The sequence below is a fragment of the Coturnix japonica genome, chromosome 9 (assembly GCF_001577835.2).
Source record: "Coturnix japonica isolate 7356 chromosome 9, Coturnix japonica 2.1, whole genome shotgun sequence".
NCBI lineage: Eukaryota > Metazoa > Chordata > Aves > Galliformes > Phasianidae > Coturnix > Coturnix japonica.
This window is the reverse complement of record NC_029524.1, coordinates 9845961-9864990: the sequence shown is the minus strand read 5'-3', so window position 1 is coordinate 9864990 and position 19030 is coordinate 9845961. Positions and strand designations below refer to the sequence as shown.

Genomic DNA, 19030 nt, shown 5'->3' with positions numbered 1-19030 from the left:
TATGCTATTGATATTTTTCTTTCCCAGGAGGCCTTCATTTCTAGCAATTCTAATCATCTTCATTGTACAGCTGTATGGATTCCACGTTTCACTATGAGGGAAATAAAATTGCAAATAAATACCATCTTTCCTAATGTCTCCGTAAATGCCAGATTTAGTAACCATTAACCAAATGTTAGAGTCTATAAGATGTATAATTCTTTGTCTAAAAAAATATAGAAGAAGCCACATTTATATCTTAGTCACCAGAGTAAACTATTCTGCTGGAGTAAGTGAGAGCAGAATTTCATCCAGTACTTAATTATACTCTTTGGTATTTCTCTTTGGTGTTTTTGGTATCCTAACTTTTACCATGTCTATTGTATTTAAAATGCAAGTATTAGAATAAATTAGTATGATTACTGTATGAAAATGGCATATGCATTTAAATGGAAGGGAAAACACTGTTCCCATTCCTTGGAATGGGTAGTGTAGATTTCTGTACTCCGACCTGAGATGCAAAATGTGTGAGAGCTGGCACTGAAATTCATTCATTTATTTATTTAATTTAGGAAACAAGTGATGCCGTCTGTGCCAATGCCCACTAGGAGCAGAAGTCTCAAACCTGTGAGCTTGGAACCCTCACTCAGAACTACAGCAAGTATTGAGGATGTTCATTGCCCCCATGGTGTCAGTCTTCCATAGTTAAGACTGTCACAGGATAAGAAAACACTAATGACAAACTTCTGAAAGACCTTCCCTATTTACTTGAGGCAAATTTTGTTTCTATTAACTATTAGGCTCCTTCTGAATAAACCATCAAAGTCATTACAAAGTCTTTAGACAAGGCAAATAGTAGAATTTGTGATTGCTGGAACAGAGAGGATCTGAGCAGTAACAGCTGCTGCCACTGCTAGTCAAGGTCCTGTGCAATTTTCCTTGTTTTTCAATTGCTGAACTTTGCTACATATTCTATTAGTGATGCCTTTTTATCTTATATAGTGACTATTATAACTTCTGTTCTTCAGTAAAGTGGGGAAAATATTCAACCTGTCAGTTTGAAACCTATCTAAACAAAATGCTACTCAGATGTACTGACTGGACAAGCTGTGCATAGCTTCCTGCTGGCCTCTCTTGCTCTAGTTTAGTAACAGATCACAGAATCAGTAAGATCACCTAGTCCAACAATCAGCCTAACACCACTGTGCCTGCTAACAACGTCCCTCAGTGCCATAGTGCTAGGTGAAAGAAACAGGATATATGGGACAAACAGTTCTGAAATGGTGAGCATCCATTTCATCTGTGCAGAATTTTTTCTTACTTTGCTAACCTAAACCTTTGGCAGTTAGCTAATATTTTCTTCTCCCTTCTTGTTTCATATAATAGAAATCTGAAAAGAGCTTCACAGTTATCTAAAGTACAGATTTGTCACTTCTGGCAACTGGAGAACAAATGGGAAAATTTGCTCTGATTTTCCACAGGTGAGTGAACTATGATACAAGAAGACAGGAACATAAAACAGTTTAGGGAGAAAAAGATTCAGCTCTCCAAATCTAATGCTGATTTGAGCAGAAGAATGGATTAGCATGTATACAAAAGTGTGATCTGAGCAGTAGCATGGCAGCCTTGGTGACCACTGAATGGCCCAGGTAATCTGAGGTGCAAAACATCTGAGAAGCTTGTATCCCTGGAATTGTGTTCGGCACAGTGAGACTTTAATGGGTAAGTGCTGTTTTCATACAGAGTCGTAAGAGTTGCTCAAGTTGGAAAAGACCTTAAAGATCATCAAGTCCAACAGCAACCTAACCATAGTGCCCTAACTCTAACAACCCTCTCTTAAATCATGTCCCTGTTTGTTGAAACTAAAGCAGTAAAGAAGGATTTTTTTTTTTTTAATCCATGACTTATTAGTTTTAATAGTAGGAAATAATATTGGAAATAAAAGTAGCTGTTATCCCACAAGAATTATTTTCTTTGGTAAGCAAGACGCTGTCATCCCTTCAATAGGCAGGGCCTATTGAAATAAAACAATGAATACAAAACCCAGAGGTTTTCAAATTTCACATATGAGCAATAGTTTTGCTGTAGTGCCTGGTAAAAAATTTAAATGTTGCTACTAAATGTAGAAGAAAAATTGAGGGAGATCCTTAATTCTTTTTATTTTTTTACAGTATGAAAATCCCTATTAGAAATAAGTTCATCTGACACCTATTATTCTTTCAGTATTCTAATTAATAGAGCAGGATCGTGAGTTTATTAATTAAAATAAGATACCTCAGGGAAACTGAAATTAATTTTGATGTCCTGATACTGTTATTTCATTCAATTTTGTGGATATCTCATCCCTTTCTCTTCTTCTCTATTCCCTCCTAAAAAATACATTTGGCTTAGTTTGAATTTGGAATTAAAATGTCGAATGGTGACTTTCTGAAGATACAGTGGAGGTAATCTTAGAATGTATCGTTTTAATTTTATTGATAATTTTACAATAAGCTGCAACCCTTGTGAGTGTCCCAGGTCTGTGCACCTAATGAACACTGAGTGTGCTTTAAATGAGTTTGGTACACTATACCTGCAGGTCTTCCACACTCCTCCTTTACTGACTTATTTTTGCTTAAATCTCATTGGTCTACTTAAATAAACCAACATCTTCATGGTCATGTTTTCTTAACCATGTTTAATGGGATTCAAACTGAAATATTTGGGTCTGGTGTTGAGCTCAGTCTTTTCCTTATATTGGGTAAATATATGGGTATGGAAGTTACTTGACAAATTTCCAGTTGGTTGCTGTATTTGCTGGCATGGAGGTTTGCTAACTTGGACTCTGACCCATATCAACACATGTTGGGGGTAGTATTAAAATAATATGCATTTTCTAGTGCAGAATGTAATATTATATAAAAATCTGCAAGTTGGAGCTTATTGCACAGTCACATCTGATTCTTGCACTCACACGGTGTTTCTTTGCTAAAGGGAAATCTAAGAAAGGGATGAAAGGCCACATAATTTCCTATAAAAGTAGAAAATGACAATGTTAAGCATTAAAGCTGATGACAATAGGTATTTTAGTGAAAGGAAACTTCAGATGGAAATTGGCATTAGTTATCCCTTTTCCTAGCAGCCAGGAAGCTCTGGAATTGCTCGTGGAGGTACAGAATGAACTGATGAGAGCAGGCCAGCACCCTGCAGTCTGCTGCTGGATGGCACAGCATGTCCTGACCTCCAGAAACAAACAGCTTTTTCTTATACTCTAAACTTTGCTGCTGTCTCCTGTTTTTCTCCTGGCACTTTTGCCTGGTGGACACAGCTTGTGAATGTGTTGCAGGACGTACACCCAGAAGGGAGCAGGCTCTGTTCCTATTATTCAGTCTCCCTGCAGTAGAACAAATGTAGGCCGTGACCCCCAGCATCTTCAGTGGGGGGCAATGAGGCTGAGCTCATTGTCTTGGCAGAAACTGGGTGCTGCCATTTGGCTTGTGGAATTCCTTAAAAGTCAGCTAGTATTCGTTGTATTAGTTGTCCCTCCCTTGCTTGTAGTTTTTCCCTATGTGTTTTTAAATAGCACCAAAGGATGGCTGCATTTACGGATAAACATGATTAAGTCTTCTGTTCCTTCAGTCCTCAGTGATGCTACCTTTAATCACAGCTGGAGTGGATTTTGACCAATATGTGGGTACTTAATAAAAAAATAAATAAACTGAGATTAAATAAAATAACTTTAATTGTAAAGACTTATCTCAATGCAAGGCTCATTTTCAGATCCTGAGAAATCAATTGATACAATCTACTAAAATGATTGTTTCAGTTTGAAACAATAAGGTAGGAAGGGGGCATTGTGAAAGATATGGAAATTTATGAGAGAAATGGAAAAAATAAACAACATAGAAAATGTACTTCAAGCCAAGTTTTATGTCTTCCTATTACCCACTTACTGCAATTGTGTGAATAATGCCAGGAAATGAGTTCTTTAGGGCAGAACCACTCCAGGGAAATGTTTATTTCATGAGCAGTGGAACACTGTAGCTTGGTTCCTTCCCACATCTGGACCTTCCCCTGCTACTACGGTGCTCCTAGAAGGAGCCCACACATGTCCCCCAGCTCCACTCTCCTTCCCCCTGCCCAGATTCTGCTGCAGGTGCAGTGTGGGTGTGGGGATGGACCAAAGTGCTGTTTGTAGCTCTCAGAAAATGCTTTGTAAACATTTGAAACCTATTCCTTCAGTATATATCTCTTAATATGTGTTTTTTTTGTTTTGCATTGGGCACATTTCTCTTACTGCCCTCCTCTTGCTTTACATGTTGACAAAAGTACTGGGATGTTTTTGGAGTGGTTTTCTGAGATGCAAAGCAAACTTTTTTCCTCGTTAAGGGTGGGTGACTGTTGTACCTGAGCTGCCTTTTGAAATTTGTCATCCACAACTGTCAAAGTTAGGTTTATCATATTTGCCTGGTACTTTCCCTCTCCCTTTCTTCTTCAGGGAGTTTGTTGGAGCTTTGTGCCTCTCCCCAGATCAGATCTTCCACTCTGAAGCAGCATATCTTTGACAAGGAGAAAGAAGCAAAAACTTTCAGTCATTCCTAATCTTTATTTCCAGTGATGGGAAACTTCTTCCCAATCTAAAAGGATTTGTTCAGTGCAGAGTTGTTCAGCAACCACATTTCCTTTGTCTGTGAGTAGGGCTGCATTGCTCAGTGACTTCTCAGTGCCCAATGACAAGCTCTCATGCAGTTTTGCAGTCAAATTTTCACATGTGGGCTTTGCATTTACTAATATACTCAGTACAAATTGTGTTCCTTCTTGCGTGCATTCTTTCAGAGACCTGTATCTTCCTGAGCTGCACTCTCCAGAGATAAATCTGTTCCATGTGTTTCTGCGGGCTGCTCCAAAGTGGAAGGACTTGCAGGCAGCAGAGCAGAAATGCTCCCCAACACCTTGTCCTGCTCCTCCGTGTGCTCTGCTTAGGCTCTGCCATTTTGCAGCCATGCATCATATCTGTCTGCGGCTCACATGTGCATGATCTCCATGGCGACTTGGGCACTCGAGGTAGAAATATGAGCTGGTAAGTCAAGGTTACCCTCCCTCCTCCTGTTTTGCTCTCGGTGCAATGCGGGTAATTGTGCGTTACGTGTTGGCATGGACGGTGCTTGCCCGCAGCAGGACACAGGAAGCCCGTTTCACTTCTCATGTCCAATCAAGCACTTCTCAGTGATCAGCAGTGGAGCCCAAGGGGTGTGGGGGGGTTGCATGGGGCTGCTTTCAGGGGTGACGTCCTAAGGAGGGAAGACTGAACTCCACAGGGAAGTGCAGAGAAAGAGCCCACACTGCTCATCCTTTTTCAAGCATGAGATATATTGAGTGGGTGCCAGCAGTGGGGAGATGCAGGCAATCACCTCCTCTGTCCTTGCAGGGTACCTGCAGAAATGGAAACATAAATATTGAATTATAAAGGCAGAATTTGTATAGTCGCAGAATACATACATACATTATAAAGTGGAGTTTGAGGTTTAATGCGTTCTGTTTCCCAGTGGGTACATCGAAGTTTTGCCTCTTTGTATGCACAAAACACTTCTTTCTCTTTCCATTGGTGCAAACGACTTGAAATGAATAATGTTTTTCTTGTTTGTTAGCATCATCTCCCCCTGTTGTCCATCGACATAAAATGCAGTGTTCTGGAACATGAGAAAGGCGATACGTTTCCTCCAGTTCTTTGTAAGCTGATATGAAGTAGACAGACACCTTCTGAAGTTTTGCGCATGCTGTGCTCTTTTTTTTTTTTTTTTTTTTTCTTTGCTGCAACAAGAAAAGCCTTTTCTTTTAACCTGGCTTCCTTTGAAGAAGTAACTCAGGAAGCTTCATGGCCTCTCAAGGTAAGTGCATCTATAGTCTGTATTTTTAGATCGTGTTTACAGAAAACTACAGTCTCGTACATTTCCAGCAATCAGCAGTCTGATGAAATGAGAGTTTCAGGCTAAAACCACAGCAGCCAAAGCACGGTTATTTGGGCTTCTTTTAATTTTTCAGTATTCAAGAGGCTCCTAAGGAGACTAAAATCTATACTGGAGTGTTATTTGAATAAAGTGCATTACAAAATGTTCGTATCTGCATTCAGTCAGGAAATGGTGCTCGTATCTTTGTGCTTAAACCTGTTAGTATGGGCTGCATGGGAAGGGCACGTTCTGATCCAAGATTCACACAGATTTCGCACTTCTTTCCTATTCCACTCTGAAAATATGAAAATGCTTTTCACTTCCAAAACTAGCTAGAGTCATGCAGGAAAAATAAATATCTGAAGAATAAATGAAAGTAACCAGATTACTTCTTTCTGAGTTCATTTCTGTCACATATTGTCTTTGAGCTGCAGCATTTGGCTGTTCAGGGCTGTAGATAAACACAGGAGTATGCTGCTCTCACAAGCCATCAACCTTCATTTTTTTCCATGCAGTCAAATTCTAAAGCTAAGCAGAAGGACACAAATCTGTTTTTTCTTAGCACGAATGCAACCCCACAGGGATAGCCCTGGTCTGATGTACGGAGGCAGATGATGGCCCAGGGAGCTCCAGCAATGTAATGCTTACTCCTTTATTCCCCCACCAAGTACTTCAGACATTCAGTATTTACAGCACCAGAAGTTATGCAGCAGGAAACAGATTTTAGAGCATTGTTGTGCTCTTGGAATGTACATTTTTCCCCTTAGGGAAAAGTATACGTTTTGCTTATATTTAGATATATAAAAAGAGATCTGGTTCTGTATATTTTAATGCATGGTAATTAACAAGAGCAATGAAATGGTCAAATTCTGTAATACAGTTTTCATAATGAAGGAACTTGGTAATATGCTTCTGTTAGGAACCAGTACCTCTGCAGATTGCTCACTGCATCATGTCGTAACTTTTAAGTTCTCCCGCACTGTAAATGAAGTAGGAAGCAGCCATGAAAATAGACAAAGCCTCAAAGTAGCTTAGGATGTCATCAATATTTAATGCATTTACTGTTTGATTTTTGTATAGCTTAAAATTTGACAGGTAGAACTGCAATTTGTTGTCTTTTTCCTTTTTATTATCTGAGAATAACACTAACACTCGGCCACTTCATGGCATTTCATGTAACAACAAGAGTTATAGCAGTAACAGAACCCTGTGAGGTAAAATGATGCAGAAGAGCATATAAAATATTTATCCGCCAGTTATACATTTTTAAAAGCCAGCTACAAATTCAAAGGGGTTTCTTCTTCCTCCTGTGGTCTATGACTTTGAAGGAAAGCAGTGGCTGCAAAGGCAAATTAAGATCAAAATATGATTAAACGATGAATCAGCCACAGTGGGTTCAAATAAAGCTAAAGGACCTCAATTAAACCCACAACTGCAAAAGGCAGCTTCAGACCTAAACCCAAAATTCCTTCTGGAGCTCAGACCATGCTATGCCTGAATACTGTCACAAAGGAGATAAAAATGGTTTGGTGGCTGTTTGCTGCCGAGGCGTAGGGGCTCAGTTAATGCAAGGACTTGCCATAGATGTGCTGAGAGCTGCAGCTGGCACATGCTGCAAGAGCAGAGCCAGTGTTACTGCAGCGGTGGGAAGGTGCTGGCACTGAGACCAGCTGCAGCAGACAGCCAAGGTGCATCCAAGCTCAGATGCTGGTATAGACACAGGCAGAATGTGATGCTGGTGTCTCAGTTCTGCTGGCTGCTGTTTGGCCCCGTTCATTGCTATATATATTTTTTTTTTTCTTCTTTTTTTCCCTGCAGACTCTCAAGGGCAAACAAACCCAGTCTTTAAGGACTACCTCCCTGGTTCTTCTGACCTGCCAGAGCAGGACAAGCCTACTGAGCCTGCAGGCCTGTGGAAGCAAGCCTCAGACATGCATAACTTGCCGCCAGGACTGGAGTACCTGAAGCAGGTCCAGAATCTTTCCCAATGCTACAACTGTTCTGTTTCATCATGGATTCCTTTGATATTCAGGGAGTGGGAGTGTTTGGGGTTTTTTCTTAGGGGGGTGAGGAACTGGATATGGAGAGGCTTTTCTGATGTTTGACATTCACAATGAGATAAGGAATGTACAAATCATAAGCTCTTCCTTCATTGCCGCTATTCATTTCTGCAGAAATCCATTTGCTGTTCATGCAGCTCTCCTTGTCCTCAGACGTGATTTTCTTCTTTTTAGGACTTTTTCTAGGTCATACTATGACACCTCTCAGTGTCCCTCCAGTTTACTTCCAGCTCTTTGAGGGAAACCACTGCCAAACCCTGGCTGACCTCAGAACTCATCTGGTTGACTAAAACCATCAGTGTGTGAGGGAATCACACTCCTCTCCCTGAGGAACATGGAGGTCTTTGGGGCAAATTCCTTGTGCCCACAAGCTGAGAGGGAGAAGCAAGTTCTCAAGGAGATGACCAAGAGAAAGCCTGAGCAACTGCAAACTTGCACCTCTGTTTTGGGATTCGAGGCAGAAAAGAGGCAGTGCCCAAGAAGCGCATTGCAGGGAAGGGGGAGCTGAGCAGTTATGAGGCTGTGATTCTGATGCATCACTTGAGGGCTGTAGTTAAAAGATGCTTTTCTGTAGTTTTGTATAGAGGCAGAAATTGAATGCAATTTCTATTTGGAACCTAAGACAGTTAACAAAACTGGGAGACCCTTCAAAAACCATATTTTACGTGGAGTTATGATTTTCATTTCATGGAGCCTGTGCACAAAATGATATGTGTTGTCAATTACAGGAGCATTTGTTCACAGACTGTGGAGCTACATTTTTTAGTTGAAAAGTGATTGTGATAGTCAGTACTTGGCAGGTTACATATTCAGATTTCTGCATGAATACGAATTACACCTTAACTTTATCTGTACAACGTGGGGAAGCAAATTCTACTACTCCATTTTATGGAAGGTTTACATCTGACATAAAGTCTTCATTCTCAGCTCAATAACCATGTGTCTGTGCTGCAGCCCGTACTAATTATTCTCAGTTTGCTCCTGAGGTGACTCCTGTGAGGCTGCATTTGTGAGGGGAAGGCATCAGCCTGGCCCTCAGTGTCTCCTTTTCTGTCCAGGGGAAAGTCCTGAGAACCACTCATACAAGTGATGGAAGGTATTTCTAGCTGAACTGGAAATTTTTGATGGAGCATACCATGTATGCTTCTGGTTGTGTGTGTGTTATGGGTGCGGGTTCCCAACTGGAGCAGGCACAGAGAATTACCATCTATAGGGCACAGGGAATAGAAAACCTGCTTTAAAACAAGACTGCAAATTTTTCATTTTTAGATTAAAAAAATGCTATCAGAGCAGAAACTCTGACAGCTGTCAGCCCTGGAGGAGAAAATAACCTAAGGAAAAAAAAAACAGGCATTCAACTTAGAGAATGATTTCAACAGAAGAAGGATTATATAGAAAGTGGTTGTGAATAAATAGAAGATAACAAATAGAAATGAGGTTCTGGGATTATCTCCAGCAGGAGCAGGGAAGATAGCTGGATAGATTTATTTGAGAAAGTTGAATATATTTCTTAATAAGGCCATAACATGCTTGCCTCTGAAAGCAGGATCCAGCCCTAGTGAATCTCATAGAGATCCCCACAGCCTTATGCTAAGCAGGAACTCAAGGGCACAGCATGTAGTACTGGATGAGAGGAACAGAAAACATCTGTCACTATGCAAATGTACACTGAAGTCAGTCGGGCTGAGGAGCGATGTGTTTGGCTCTTTGAGGTGCTTCAGAGCCTGGTGATAAACTGCCTCTGCCCTGCTGAACTGAGACCTCGCTTTCTGTAATCATCTCAAAAGTGACACTTTAAATAATTTTCTACAAAATGGGTTACCCAAAAAAATGTGATTAACCTCCAGATTATAGCTGTAGTTCTGGGAATTGTGTGGAGTCCATCATAAGAGTGAGGAACCTTTGCCCAGAGAAGGAATAGATGGGGAAGAGACCTGAGAATTTGCCAAGCAGCTCAACGTTGTGTTGTGCAACAGTCCAGGCTTTACCAGTGTTGTAAGAAGCTTCTTAGTTTAGACTTGGTCAGACTGATGAGCTGTAAATGTAATGCCCACAAAACTAAATGCTAAGGATTAGTTTTGCATAAGAAATTTTAGCACATTAGAGCTGGAGAGGACTGAGACCCATGTAAAGCAAAGGGCTTTCTGTGCTTTCAAATGCAAGAGCAGAATTCCCTTAATCCACAAGTGCCTCAGTGAAAGATGCATCAGAATTCCCTTAATCCACAAGTGCCTCAATGAAAGATGCATCAGAATTCCCTTAATCCACAAGTGCCTCAATGAAAGATGCATCAGAATGGCTGCTTTGCAGCAACAAGGCAAAACAAGCAAGCCTAACAAATGGTGCTGCCTGTTGGCTAAACATTGCCTATGCTTTGTTCACAACAAACTGGTACCCAGTGCAAAATTACTCAAAGTTTTTAGCAATTCAGGCTCATTATTTTTCCATCCTCCATGGAAGCCGGTGTGGGGGAAAGAAATCCATATTAAAATCAATACTAAAATATTAAAATAGTCCTGCCATCTTTAACCTGTTTATTCATTTTTCATCAGCAGAGCTCTGCGCTAACTTCCCATGAGCTCCAAGGCTTCTCATATCTCATGAAATCTAAATGACAAACAGCAAAGCTTCTTGGGAGAAGATTTTTAAGTCCAAATATTTTTTATTATTTCAATTACTGGCATGCACATTTCAGAGATTAATGAAAGGGATCTGGAAGTTTCTCTATTACCAGCTTTTCTTTACTGTCTGAACTAGCTGCAGGAGATGGCTGGAACTGATAAATAGCTGCAACTGTTTGAATGTGTACCAGGCAAGATTTGTCAATTGTGTGAAATATACATACACTGGAGAGCTGTGACGTGCTGGTCTCAGATGTCTGTTGTGAGCTTTCTGTCTTCAGCTGTGAGTGATGGCAAAATTCATTGTCAGGCGTCTGATGCCCATCTGGAATTTAAGGAGAAGAAACCAGCAAAGCCTAAATTGTCACATAAAACATGCATTGAAAAGTCACGTAACCCTGGGAGGTAGGCTGAAATTAAGGTTTCGCAATACTTATGATTATTTTCCAAAGCAGAGCATGTTGGAGGGACTGTAAGCACAGAAAAGCTGGGTGTTATGGCAGTCTTTTCTCCTGTATTTGTAACCAACTGACAGGTGAGGATGGTTTCCAGCAGAGAGTTTCTCTGGGGAACTCAGGAAGGAAAGGAATGCAAAGAGACAGGTGATCACCAGCAGCCCCAGACCTTCCCACACTCACTAGTTTATATTTTTGTTCTTTGTTTTTGAAACAGCTTGACCGGATCATTATTCATCAGCAGGTGGAGCTCCTTGAAGGTATGGTGCAACTGTTGTTGTGCTCCAACACAGCTGGTACACAGCTGTCTCTAAAGGGCTTCCAAACCCAGCTTCACGCTGACCTTCCATCAGGCCTCTGATGTGGTGTTGGTGTGGTGAGATGAAGAGAGGAAAGTTACAGTGCCCAAAACCTAAAATCTTTCCCTCAAAGTTACTAAAGATTTAATTTGTCCATAGATTGGAAAGATGATTATTGTTTGAACGTGCTGCAAGTGAATAAAGTAAGGAAGGTCTGAAAGCATTAATGAAAGCATTATAGTTTGATTTACGTGGTTCCTCAAAATTTCAGTTTCATGTTCAACAATTTAAACACTTTAAAATGCGTTCCTCACGTGTATTTCTCCTCTTTGAGAAGTTTTTTGCCTGATTCTTGGGCATCTCTCTGAGTGAACATTGTGTCACTGAAGTGGTATATCCTTGTTTCAATATTTTTCAGTGTACAAAATAAGAAAAGGCAAAACCAAAACTCAGCATATGAATTCTGTTTTGTGACATTATTATTTCATGATTATCATGCATTTTCTTTATGTCACCATTTAAAAGCAATTTTTAAACAGTCTCTGTTCTTTTATAGTATATACAACAAAGAAGACAGGAGCTGTAAACATGTATGCAGAGCAGAATTTGATGTGTCTTGGTGGAGGCTATCTCTAATCTAACCTTATGCTAAGGTAACTTCCAACTTGTTTTGCTTTATTAGCCATACTTGGCACAGAGACCTGCAGCAAATATGAGATAAAAAACCATTTGGGACAAAGAGTTTACTTTGCAGTGGAAGAAAATGGTTTCTTCAATCGTAACTTGTGTTCACCTATAAGGTCTTTCACCATAAGGATTGCTGATAACTCTGGTCGAGAGGTGATTACAGTGAATAGACCCTTGAGATGCAACAGCTGCTGGTTCCCTTGCTTCCTGCAAGAGGTGAGTGTTGCCTAATTGCATTTTGTTCGAGCATCTCACTGCATGTGCTCTGCATTAATTAAGCCTTGCATGACTTCAGTGAGGATGGCAGGAAGGAATTCCTAGACTGAGCTGCATGGAGGCAGCTTCTCTTCTTGCCTTGGCACTCGATGAGGCAACACCTCAAGTGAGAGAAGAGTGTGAAGGCCTTCATTTAGAAGCAATTATTGATAAACAAGGCCCTTTTAGAAGTAACATTCCCAGCATGCATCTCATGGGCATCCCAAGTAGAGCCTTACATCGGACAACACAGATCTCCTTCCATTTAGGTACGGACCTGAACCACTGCTCACCCTGCTCAGGCCAACATCATTTAGTGCTATGGGTGTGCATCACTAACTGCAAACACAGAGAGCAAAGGAGGGACTTTTCCTGGGGCTGGCAGTGCAGGCTGTGCTGGGAAGCAGCTCTCTGGAGAAGCTGGTGTATTGTGTCAGGGCTCCACCTCTTCAAGGCCATAGAAAATTGCAATAATCAGCTGCTTTGAGTGAAAAATGCAGATCCTATCGAGAATGAAATCTCTTCTCCTTATTTTTGAATTTCATTCATAGATATTATTTAAGGAAACTTTTTATAGGGAGACTTTCTACCTACATTCTCAGTTCCAGATTTTCAGAAGAAAGATTCCTGGGTAGCACAGTTACTGCATAAAATAGCCTATGAGATACTCACACATTACAGTTTTTTTTTTGTTTTTCACCACAGTGTATAAGTTTTATCAAATCTTACACTTGATGTCAGATGATAGCTTCTACTGCAGCTTTTGAGCTGTGTATTGTTCACTGTATTTAAATGCACCATTAAACAGCTGTTAGATGTCCAGTTCATGGTTTGGTAAAATTATATATAACTGCATTAAATAAATATTTTGTAATTATATAAATTACTATGGAAAAATTTGCCAATATTAAATTAGTTTATATGATCTTATTCTGTTTTGTTTGCTAGTTAGAAGTTCAGTCCCCACCAGGTACAGTAGCTGGTTACGTTGTACAGAACTGGGACCCATTTCTGCCTAAGTTTACGATACAGAATGAAAGTAAAGAAGATGTACTAAAAATAATTGGCCCATATGCAACTTGTGGCTGTTTTGACGATGTTGACTTTGAGGTACGTTACTTATGAGTGTTAAGAATTCTACAGTTTTGCTAATTCTCAATCAAAATTCCTGACATTCTGCTCTTAATAACATTATGTACATTGCAATAATTTGGGAACAGAATCACAACTATGTGCACTGGAGTTCCTGACTTCTACATGCAGATTCATGCAGATATCTTCTGGATGGGACTGACAGTTCTCTGCCCATTTATCTTCATTTGTCAGGGGGAAAACAAAAATAATTTGGAGGAGCTTTTGCAATATTTAGGGTATGAAAGAGAATGAGACTGTTGAAGAAACTACGAACAGTTTTCTGATGTAAAAAAAGCTCTTCCTTTTAGTTACATAATCATAAGACAAATTCTGTGTTTCTAGCCACATCAGACTGCTTCAGTAGGTAATGTTCCTAATTTTGTTATTGTGTAAGGAGTGGGGAGGTGGCTGTGTAATCAAGAACATATCCATCAGTTGTAGGAGACACTGGACCACAGCAGTACTGCTGTTGTGACTTGGAGCATATCTGAAACTGAAGACGGGGGAAAAAAAATCCTTGTGAAAGAAGAGTGGTATAAACTTTCATAATTGCTTCCCCCCACTTTTCTGTCAGCTCTGAAGATTCTGACATCTCCAAATTTGCAAGAGAGACCCTTTCTTGTGTGCCGTTCCTAAAGGCAAATCTGACACTCGTAGAGAATTTCAATGACAAGAAGAAAAGAACAGCCTGACAACTATAGAGTACTCTGCATGTCAGGACAGTTATTAATTCTGTGGAGATATAATCAGTGAGTATTTGATTTATTTACACGTAGGCTTATTCCTGTTTTGTTTTGTTTTTTATTGGTGCAGGTAAAAGCTCTCAATGAAATGTCAACGATAGGCAAAATTTCCAAGTACTGGTCTGGATTTGTGAACAACGTCTTTACCAACACTGCTAACTTTGGGATCCAGGTCCCAGTAGATCTTGATGTGAAAATCAAGGCAGTGATGATTGGTGCCTGCTTTCTCATTGTAAGTATGAAACATCAAGAGGTAGTCCCAAGAGCTGGACAGACCAGGACCAAAGAGGTCCTTGCTGTTGTCTGTGACCCTACAAATGCATACATGCAATGAAAAGTCAAACCATTGCCTAAAAGAGACCTTGTGCTGCTCTTGACAACACTAACTTGTTAATATTAGTATGCAATAGTTTCAACAGTCCAGAATTTGTACATCACAATATGTAAATAAAAGGACAAAACTATTTAAATTATTCACTGGTCTAAAATAACAGCAACCTATATATTAGGTTAAAAACATAACTCATGTTACTAAAGATTTTTGGATTGTCCTCTGACATTCTTATTTCTCAGAGGCAGAATAATAGAAAATGATTGACTAATCTAATTATTTTATGTAACAAAAGTCTTACAAGCGTGACTTCTGATATTAATTGTTGCATTTTTGTACCTTTGTTACCATTCACTATTTGTTTACTTGTAGGACTTAATGTTCTTTGAAAACTCTCTGGATGGCTTATAACAAGATGACAGAAACAATAAAATATGCAGAATGTGTTTCAGTAAGTAAAAATGAACATAAATTGATCTTCTTGCTTTGAAGACTTATATGTTAGATACTTCCTAATTCTTTTTCATTTTCTTCCAGAAATCTCTTGAGCTTTGGACATGATTTTGAACTGCACAAATCCTTGTTCCTTATAGGAAAAGAAAGGGAGTTAATGATGTTGTTTATTAAAATATGTGTCTTGTAAATAATAATTTCCCACTTACATTTTACATGCGTTGTAGCTAAACATATACTTTTCCCACAGAGCACTGTTCCTTTGGAACAGTGCTATTCTCTTCTTTCTCTTTTGATCTTCCTGCATGGGAAATCATGAAAGATTAGACGAAGGCTTGCAGCGTCACTGATGAAAGTCTCTGTTTAAAGAACCCTTTGATGCTCTGTGAGTGCTGGTACCAGTTACTAACCACATGAGGGTGTGTTGTGGGGGATTTGGTTTTGCTTTTTCATAATTTTAGAAGTCATTTTCTGATTTGTTATTTAATTAATAGTAACAAACTGAGTTTGAAAGCAACAAATATAAAGACATCACCCAATGGGAAGTTCAAGATGGTATCTATTTCAGCGAGTTGAAAGAAGGGAAGTGATGTCTGCTCACAATTTATTTTATGGGGAAAATTTATTTAATGAGCTGTGGTGAGAAATTAGGCTTCCAACAGTAGATGGGGGAATTTAAACACCATTCAGAAAATCTGGACTTTTGCTGCCTGCATTGAAGGCAGGCAGTGTGGTTTGAAAGAAAGTCTCCTATGTGCACATGAATCACTTAACTTTTGAACTATCTAATGCATTTAATGTATCTAATCTGTACTTCTATCCACTCAAGAATTTCATTAAAAGGTTTTTTGTTTCTTGTTTTTTTTTTTTCTCTTCGTAATATCTGGTGGTTGGTAACTTTTCAGTCCACCTTGCCTGAGGCCATTCGAGAACAAACACCTCCTTGGGACACAATTATCTTTTCTCTTTGGCAAGCTCAGGTATTCTCGATGTTAAGACTGTGCAATAGGAGTTTTCTCTTTTTCAGGTAAGTTTTACATAACTGCTGACTCCTGCAGTCACAGTATTTAATAATACTGCTTCTAAGCATTCATGTCAACACAGGCTTTTAGGGACAACCTGGGGATTAGACCCAGCCAGTGCAGATTCATGAAAGGCAGGTCCTGCTTCACCAACTTGATCTCCTTCTTTGATCAGGTGACCCATCTGGTAGACAAGGGAAAGAGTTTTGATATATTCTACCCAGACTTCAGCAAAGCCTTTGACACTGTCTCCCATGGCATTCTCCTGGAGAAGCTGGCAGCCTGTGGCTTGGACAGGTGTACTCTTCACTGGGTAAAAAACTGGTTGTATGGCCAAGCCCAGAAAGTGGTGATGAATGGCGTTAAATTCAGCTGTTCCCCAGGAGTCAGTACTGGGGCCAGCTCTGTTTGATGATTACTGATTGTTTACTGATTATCTGGATGAGGGATTTGAATGTATCCTCAGTAAATTTGCAGATGACACTAAGCTGGGGGAAAAATGTTCATTTTCCCAAAGGTAGGAAGACCCTACAGAGGGAGCTGGGTAGTCTGGTTTGATAAACTGAGGCCAGCATTCATTATATTCCTGCAAGACCTAAGAACATTTTGTTGCAAAGTATTTGCTGTATGAACTTACTTACACCTCTCTTAAAAACTGAAATGAGTTCTTCAAGAAGCAGAGAAGTACCATAAAATACTGGTGGAACAGTTTCCAAGGGGAGCACCTTACAAATTGCCTGGAATACTGGATTTTGTAACACAAACTGGTAATTCACTTCTTGTAAATAACCAAACACATCAGCGGAAGGGAGAGGAGATGATGAATAATTCATGAAAATGAAAAAGAGCTAAATTTATCAGGTGATTAATTCTCAACAAATATTTAGACTAATTTTAATTTTATGTTCATGGGTATGAATTCAAACACAGTAAATCCAGGAAGCTGCAACTAACGCTCCCATAGTGAAATTAACTCAGGAACGTTTACAGATTTAAACAGTATGTTTTAGATTATATACCACACTTAGGTGTTTATACAGATTTACATATGTCTTGAAAATAACTGCGGTTAACAAGGTCTGACAATCATCATTATTTGTTAACCGTTTCACTACCAGCTCTCGCTATTAATTCCTAGCAGCGGCTGGGGCTACAGTCGGCAGAACAGAACTCTGGAGCACTGCTGTTTCCCTGTGCACTAGTTATGAGCTTCGTGGGCAAGACGCTCCCTCCTGTGGAGATGTGTGGTTTTGCAGAAGGGCCGAGGTGACGCCAATTTTCTTTTCTCGCGAGTGTAATTCTATTGAATTCAGTCCTTTCACTCTTAAATTCCCCTAAAGCAAATTGAGTAAAAGAACCAGATTCCTATTTTAGTTTATTCCTTTAAATCACCTTGCTGCTTTAGACAGAAGCAACTGTTCTTGCAGCCACAGTCTTGCTTCTCACACCAAACCATGCTCTTACATTGGTGCTGTGTGTAGCTGAATAGCAGTGCCTGCTGAGACCAGCAATCCCCCTGTTGTTTGCCACTTTTCATCTCAAATCTCCAGCCTTCTGATATCCCTTAACAAGCCGAATACATCTTCGAAACAAATGTGTCCAACTCACACTGAATCTAATAGAGCTGTTTTTACCTGCGGGGCTGAATTTGGCTGTCAGTGTCCTTCTAGGTGAGCAACGTGTGCTTGCATGTTTTCTTATATACTGCAACCAGGTGACGATATTGTAGTTCTTGCACTTACTGACTTGGTTGCTGTTTTTGTGTGTTATTATGTTTTCTTTTTCTTGAAAAACAAACAAACAAAAAAACCCCAACACTTGCATATGTGTATGTATGAATGCGCTGTTTAAACCCAGTGGCAGCCTCCAACATGACCCCAAACTGCCTCGGCCTCTGGAAAAAGCAAAGCATGGGAGCTGGGACAGCTCTTGCTACCAAGGAGAACTTCCTCTGCAGCCTGCTTAGCCTTGCTCTTACCCCTCAGTATACAGGCAGAAATGTAGTGCCAATGCCTGCACTTTTACAACTAGAAACTCCCTACTTATGTGAGGATAAGAATTTGGGCTCACCAAAGATGAAGTTCATTGTGATATCACCAAAGGAAAGTTAACATTATTTAAAAAATAAAAATATTCAGCTGTACAAACTTCCTTATTAATAGCAATCTACTTCACATTTTGGGAGCTCTTTACAAAACTCACATTGTTCAGTTGCCCAGTGGCTCCAAAGCCCAAACAAGAATTCAGTATTTCCTACAAGGACAGGTACAGTCTAAAGTAGATGCATGTCTTAAACATCTACACAGAAATATGTTTGTTCTAGTGAAAACCTTAATTCAGCCAAGTAACTGGTTTCCCACTTGATGGCTATCTGCCGTGTTGATCTGTGTGATGTGTTGCTGTTGTGCTCGGTAGATGGCAGCAACAGTTCATTAATAGAATGGCTTTCACAGATCACAAGGTGTACTTAAGACACTGATTAAAAAGGCAGCACTTCCTTTTGTCAGCCTCAAATCTAGTATTCTGCACCTGGACTATCTCTCCACCTTCCTTGGGTGGAGGAGGGAAAAGCTCTGATTCCAGGGCACTCTCCACCTTCTGTAGAAACAAAGTGGTGTGCCTAAAGGAAGCTGCTTTGTGGTGTGGTCACTGGAAGAATGGGGAGTTTCTATGGGTAAAATGCCTTTGTCTCTGTGTCATATTGTCTCTGTGTCTCTGATGCATTGCAGTGTGCTGTCCTGGGGCAGAGGGGTGGAAACCCCCAGTACTGCCACAACCCCAGATGAAAACATACCTGGGAAGAGAGTGGCAACACAGCATCTCTGTAAGCTCTGAGATTTTCTGGTTATCTAATATATTTGGGGATATGAAAGTAAATCTCTTGGAAGACTTTGTGCAATTAACAAAACAACAAAACTTTTCAATTTCTTTGTTCTCTAATTAGACAAATGTTGAAATTATCCCAACTCGGTGTTTTCTAATGGAGGTAAGTGGTTCCTGTATTGAGGGGAAAAGAAACAACAATTTCTTCCTATGTGACTCTCTTCTTAGTTGCATTGCTTTC

General features: G+C 40.0%; 1 protein-coding gene across 8 annotated transcripts in view; it reads left to right on the top strand.

Annotated features, from left to right (window-relative positions):
• Positions 1-18949, top strand: part of LOC107318199 (phospholipid scramblase family member 5-like) — a 92228-nt gene extending 73279 nt beyond the window's left edge. For 2 of the 8 annotated variants that reach the window (XM_032446497.1, XM_032446496.1), the window contains exons 3-13: positions 552-1262; positions 1366-1460; positions 4795-5038; positions 5607-5846; positions 7725-7876; positions 11260-11302; positions 12024-12244; positions 13232-13393; positions 14231-14392; positions 14864-14942; positions 15029-15805. In XM_032446497.1, the coding sequence (XP_032302388.1) occupies positions 5834-5846; positions 7725-7876; positions 11260-11302; positions 12024-12244; positions 13232-13393; positions 14231-14392; positions 14864-14902 (792 nt within the window). In that variant the 5' untranslated portion in view covers positions 552-1262; positions 1366-1460; positions 4795-5038; positions 5607-5833 and the 3' untranslated portion in view covers positions 14903-14942; positions 15029-15805. Of the gene's footprint in view, positions 1-551; positions 1263-1365; positions 1461-4794; positions 5039-5606; positions 5847-7724; positions 7877-11259; positions 11303-11897; positions 11995-12023; positions 12245-13231; positions 13394-14230; positions 14393-14863; positions 14943-15028; positions 15806-15849 lie in introns of those variants that run through there. The other 6 variants (XM_015871747.2, XM_032446498.1, XM_032446501.1 and 3 more) reach the window with 6 other exon arrangements.
• The last annotated feature ends 81 nt before the right edge of the window (positions 18950-19030 follow it).